Here is a 6,000-nt window from a genome sequence, read left to right as displayed (position 1 = left end):
ATCCAAGCATGTCTGCTATCACAGTGCATACAAGTCACAACACAGGAGTGTAAATTCTTCATGTGCCCTTCAGGGAGAGACGGTGGAGGTAGTCGACTGGAGTTCATAGAGCACGGTGGATGCACACACCGCCGCTCACATAGTCTGCAACAACTTAACTGAAAAAGGTCCCGTTTTACATAATTGCATTCAAATCTCCAAGAATCCAGATGAGCTCAATGAGTTTTTGCAAATGCTCTGCTGAGTTTCCAATTCGAAACTGTGTCTAATTTTCAAAATCAGTCGCAACAAGAGGCTTTTCCATATAAAAGAGCCCATTTTAACCAACATCACCGCTGTCTTACAAAGTTTAAACATGTTTTTTTTGGCAATAATATACCCTAACAGTTCAAAAAACATTTTTTAAACATAAAATAATGTTTAAACAAACAGTACCAGAGACCCCAGAGACAGATCACCCCTTTAAATATGTTTCACAAAGGTTCATTATTGTGATAGGATTAGAGTAAGGAACAAATACCTTGTTATATCACATAATCTTTGATGATTCTGTTTGAGCATACAATCACCCTTTTCTTAAAATATTCCCATCAAACAATAACTCAACATTATCATTAGAATGCGCACCAAACTCACAGATATCAGAGACTGCGCCATTAAAATCCAAGCAGGTACATGTGTGTAGGTCAACAACCGAAAAAAAAAAAAAGAAGCATTGGCTGGCGATAACACCCTCAGATTTAATACATGCAGATACGTGTAAACATTTAAAATCTTTGACTGGCACTAACATGTGATGCTGGTTCGACTCTTGCTTTGTCTTGCTTTCAAAGAAGATTGAGTTGGGGTCATGAAGACTACTCTTGGAATAAGCGTACCGAAAAAAAAAAAAAAAAAAAGGTGATGTCAACTACTTTGCAAATGTTTAATCAACTGTTATTTCTTTAATTTTTCAACCCAAAGAGCCGCTCATTTTTTAAACACCTTTAAAAGTGATTTTTTAACAACAATTCTCTGGCCGATCGGAAGGTACGACATATTAAGACTTTGAAATACCTTTCACTTGCTGTAGACAGTGATTTAAGGACTTAAAGGATGGAAAAGTAACCAAAGTCTAACGGAAAAACTCCCAAAGACCTTCAGAGCGGCTGGAGAAAAGCTGATCGAGACATACAGTAGCTGTCCTGGGTGTACCCTGGTCTCTGCAACTTTAAAGTAGCAGAACAGTTTTATCCGTCTTATTATCAGTGTTTCAATGCATCAAAAGACGTTTGGACTAGAACAACTCAAACGCAACCTAGATTTCTAGAGAAGCAGCTACATGGCCCTTCAGTTTAGAGCCGATTGACACGTAATTTTGGTCACTTTGAAACACGTCTACAGTGCCATTACACTACAGCCCCATTTTCCATCATTTTCCAGTGCTTAGACTGCACATAACACACAACTGGACTAACAATTAAGCAATAGCAAACCCATTCAGGCTGTAAGTAACATTAGTTTTTTCCCCCTCCTGATGCCTGTGCTGCCCCCCCCCCCCCCCCCCCCCAGGGCTTTCTGCTCTGGGTGACGAACCATATTGCACATTTCAAATCTCACCACTTGATCGAGACGAACTTAAAGGTTAAAAGTTAAAAGTTCTGCTCATTGTTATCAAAGTCCTCAAACAAATAAGGGATAGTTTAATTTATTGTTTTTTTTTATAATTAAGATCTGTTGTTCTTTTCTAATGATTATCATTTTATGCTATGCCATTCATAAAAAGATATCCATCTCAAAGTGTCTTTATCAATCATTCAAAACGCGGCTTTTTGAAAGATATTTCTTCAGCAGGATGGAAAAAACACGTTTTCTGACACTGACACCATCTCTGAGTCGAATCCCCCAAAAGCTATACTCCTGTGTGCTTAGATTTTCTATGATTCCTAAAGCAAAAAGTCATAAAATATAAAGTTTTTTAAAAATCTTTTTTTGTGTTGCTGTTGTAAAAAACAAAAAAAACAAACAAAAAAACGAACCCATGATAACATGGATGCTGACGGCTCGAGAACGGCCTCCACTCTGTCCGGCAAAGTAGAGAGTTAACGAAAAAACATCAAAGTCACAGATCAGAAAAGCTTCCCGTCACCAACATCCCCCTCCTTTAGGAGATCCAGGCACAGAGTTGTAAGGAACACCATCAACCTAAGCTGAAGAAGGACAACACGTTAGCACCGGGTAACGCGGCGAGATCCAACTGTTACCGCTTCCTTTCATACCCAGACAGGACCACAGGCTCAACATAAATACAACAAGCAAGCAGCAAGAGAGACAGAGATGCTGTGCGAGGCCTAATGGCCGAGCAATATGAAGCAATCGTCACTTTTTAACTTTTCTTCTGCGTTCACGTTGCATTGTGCAATAAGCTTGTCCATTTCCTGCTTGGAAATGAGACATTCTTCTCTCATTTTCTTTGTGCTCAGACTCCTCTTTGAAGTTTCCTTCATTTTCTCCAGTGCCCATCGAACTTTTAATGTAGTACGGATGGCAAAACCTTAAAAATATCCATCAGTTACAGTCAACATATTTATATTATTTTCCATCAAAAAAAAAACGAACAGCCTTCATTTGTTCTAAAATAAAGTGTAAAACAGGAAGAATCTCTCAGCATTATGTCTAAAGGCAAACAAAAAAAGGTGACCCCTGAGTTGGTTTGTGGCTGTTCACACGAGGAAGGTTTTCAAGAAGCTGCGGATAGACGTGAAACCAACAAACTGCTGCTACTTGTTTTCTACGCGAAGCATCTTGAACGTAGACTTGGAATAAATCAAACCAACCGCCGCGGGATCAGAAAGAGTGTGTCAGTGTGTTGTCAGAGAGATAGTCAGGAGGAGGGAGACTGATACATCAACCTATTAGTCCTTCAAACCACAGCCAATCCCCCCCCCCCCCCCCTCCTCCTCCCAGGTTTATTCTTGAGTTCTGCTGCTCTGCCTCCTCCGCAGATTGTCGACTCCCGATCTGCACCTGAAAGCTTCCCCCGCCGTTGCTCGGGACGGCGTCCTCCGAGGGGACGGAGGCTGTCACGTCCTCAGCTTCAGGATGACGGTAGCCAGGATCAGGAAGAATGTGTTCCAGCCAAGGGTGAAGGCGAAACCTCTCCACACCATCATCTCAGTTATACCCCAGCCTAGGGAGAAGACGACAGCGTTAGCTGCACGTTGAAATAAGATGTCTCCCATCCCTTCCATGGCCTCATTTGCATAATAATCTGCATGTAGGCGTGCAGACGGCTTCTACAAGCCTCTGTGACAGAAGGGGTCGCTCTCAGGAGATCGGTGAACTTCAGCGTGGTACCTGATGGGAGCCCACCGGTGCAACCGAACTTAAAACCTCCTCTCTTTTAAATGTTCCACCGTCGATGGTGCTATTATAACAGAGTGGAAGCAACTGGGAATGTGAGTAACTCAATTGCATCGTATCCGCGTAAAATCACAGAGGCTCTATAGTAGAGCACAGAGAGCTTTGGACTTCCATGTCCGAGCTGCCGCATCCGGACTAAAGGCCTCCTAATATGGTTCGCGCTAACCGCTGCAGACGCGCCCCGGAAAACAAAACTTGCCAAATCCGGTCGGGAGAAGGGCGAAAACATCGTTTCCATCAACAAAAGCCTTCAGAGGCGTTCTCTGATGTTCTTTTAATGAAACAATATTAGGTAGATTGGACAACACGGAAGAAATAGCATCAATGCTAACGCTTGCTTCCTCGATGCGAGCCGCCATTGTTGTCTGAATCTCACGGTCGCTTCTCCGCTACGTCACATCTATGAAACTCCAGCCCTGCGTCCTGATTGGCTGGACAATAAAATTCGTTGAAGAAATCACTCTCTATGGAAGATGTCCCAGATGGATGTGAGTGAAGCTAGGCGGAGCTAAGCAGAACGAAATTCATCTGGCTAGGGTCAGGTTAATGGTGGGGGGGGGCTGTTTTTCAGGAATCAGACTTGGCCCCTTAGTAAAAACCATGACTTGTTGCCAGGCCCCTGCAGAGCTGAATGAGGGCTTCAGCCGTTTCATTCAGGCATCTAGACATCGCAGGATAGTAGCTGTCAAGGATTGGGCTGGCATTGGGGGATAAATACATATTGTACAGCAAAGCTAACCAGAACGATTGAGCTGATTGCTAAAGTAAGATGCTGAAGACAGCTGAAAGTTTCAACCTTAAACTATTTGGAGTTTTGCTTTATTTGGTAAAACACTGTTTTACAGCTACAGGTCTCTCACGTCGCCTCGCCATGCAGCCTGTGGTCAGAAGGGAGCAGAGGAGAGAGAGAGGAGTGTTGCAGACGCCCATGCTTTCATACAAGCCACATGAAACACACATACAAAGAAATCAACAAAAACTGTCATTAAATTACTACTATTATTTCAAAATGTTGTGACTTTATTCACGCAGTTTCTAAATTTCTAAAAAAAAAAAATAGCCCCCATCCCTCTCGCCCAGTGAACGCTGGAGATAGGCACCAGCACCCCGCGACCCCATGAGGGATAAAGCGGATCAGAAAATGGATGGATGGATGGATAGCCCCCATCCTGCCAAAAGGGGGTCACCAGTCTTTGGCGCTGTTATTTTGGGGGTCACAGGCTGATAGATGAATGACTGGTTTCACAATAAAACAGATACCTAAAAGTTCTCAATATCAAAAAAGGCTTTTCCACTCTTACATTTAAGTACTCATAATCTAAGGAATAACTTTTTTTGTTTCTTTGTATGTGAGGTTTACTTGGGTTATTTTTGATATGTGATGTGCATTTCAATCTTCTGAGAAATAAATGTACTCAGAAAAAAACATTAACCTTTGAAAAGCGTGTTTTTCCCGCTGTTTGTCTAAATTTTCCTTGAACTGCAGTGAGGTCATAATGACTGCAGGGACGACAGAAATTGTCCAAAAATATTCAGGGGGTATTTTACCTAATAAGCGCAGGAGGGTGATGTTGCAAAGCTTCAGTACCTTAAATTGAATCGTGCCAATTTAGAGCTCTGCCTCAGTCTCATCCTCCACAGTAACTCAGCGATAAGGTTTTTATAAACAGGAAAGAGCTTCTCTGCCTCCCTGTGTATCGTGTAACTTGGAGGTCTGTAGGTGGCTCTTGTTCAGAGGCGGTGGGGTCAGAGGAAGGAGAAAATACTACCCCTTACATTCCAGGGACGTGGGTTACGCCGAACCGATGAATGATTTAAAGTGCTGCTTATGTTGCGTATGACAGAAGAAATGAAGTGGTTGACACGCAGGTGATTCTCACACGTGTTATTTACAGCTTCCGTGTCATTGTTTGTGTGTACGTCACCTCTGTACATGATGCAGCGAAGGGCTTCTGAGGCGTAGGTCTGAGGAAGAACCAGACTTAGGTAGCGAAGAGGATACGGGATGCACTCCACAGGCCAGATGATACCTGCATCACAGGACACAGAGGACGCAGTGTAAGATGTCCGATGAATAAAAAATGCAGCTGGCGCTCGGATACCCGCGACAAACAACGCATTAAACATTTACAGCGCTGACCCAAAGTTAGGAGTCATCCCTTGTTTCTCTACGTTTGTATTCGAGGAAAGTCCGCTTTCTGTTCTAGAGGTGTTGAGCTGTAGTCTTTTCCTTGGCTGCGTTTTCTCTCATTTACCGCTCGGTACAAGATCCGTTTTATTTGGTGAACAATAAACTTAAAATATTTTCCCTTCTCTGAATGCACCACACCTAATACCAAGCATGTAGTTATTAGGTGTGGTGCACAGCAATACTCTATGACGTGGACATTTTTCTGTAGGAAGTCAACTATTTTCATCCATAAGTGAGGTAAACAAGAAAGCGTGACGCTTTTTCAAGGGAAAGCACATTTTTTAGGACATGTAGGGACACATCTGCCGAGGCTGAGAGAGAGAGAGAGAGAGAGAGAGAGAGAGAGAGAGAGAGAGAGAGAGAGAGAGACCCTCAGCAGTAAACAGGAAGGCTAAATATTTCAGTGT

At 42.9% G+C, this 6,000-nt stretch overlaps 1 protein-coding gene across 5 annotated transcripts in view; it reads right to left on the bottom strand.

Moving 5' to 3' along the window:
• Positions 1–2,495: 2,495 nt before the first annotated feature.
• Positions 2,496–6,000, bottom strand: part of abch1 (ATP-binding cassette, sub-family H, member 1) — a 39,421-nt gene continuing 35,916 nt past the window's right edge. For all 5 annotated transcript variants that reach the window (XM_021321642.2, XM_036126330.1, XM_036126331.1 and 2 more), the window contains exons 19-20: positions 5,328–5,432; positions 2,496–3,169 (exon numbers count right to left, since the gene is read on the bottom strand). In XM_021321642.2, the coding sequence (XP_021177317.2) occupies positions 3,063–3,169; positions 5,328–5,432 (212 nt within the window). In that variant the 3' untranslated portion in view covers positions 2,496–3,062. The remainder of the gene's footprint in view (positions 3,170–5,327; positions 5,433–6,000) is intronic.

This window comes from Fundulus heteroclitus, chromosome 22, assembly GCF_011125445.2.
Source record: "Fundulus heteroclitus isolate FHET01 chromosome 22, MU-UCD_Fhet_4.1, whole genome shotgun sequence".
Lineage (NCBI taxonomy): Eukaryota > Metazoa > Chordata > Actinopteri > Cyprinodontiformes > Fundulidae > Fundulus > Fundulus heteroclitus.
The sequence above is the reverse complement of the archived record's forward strand: the minus strand, read 5'-3'. Positions and strand labels throughout refer to the sequence as shown.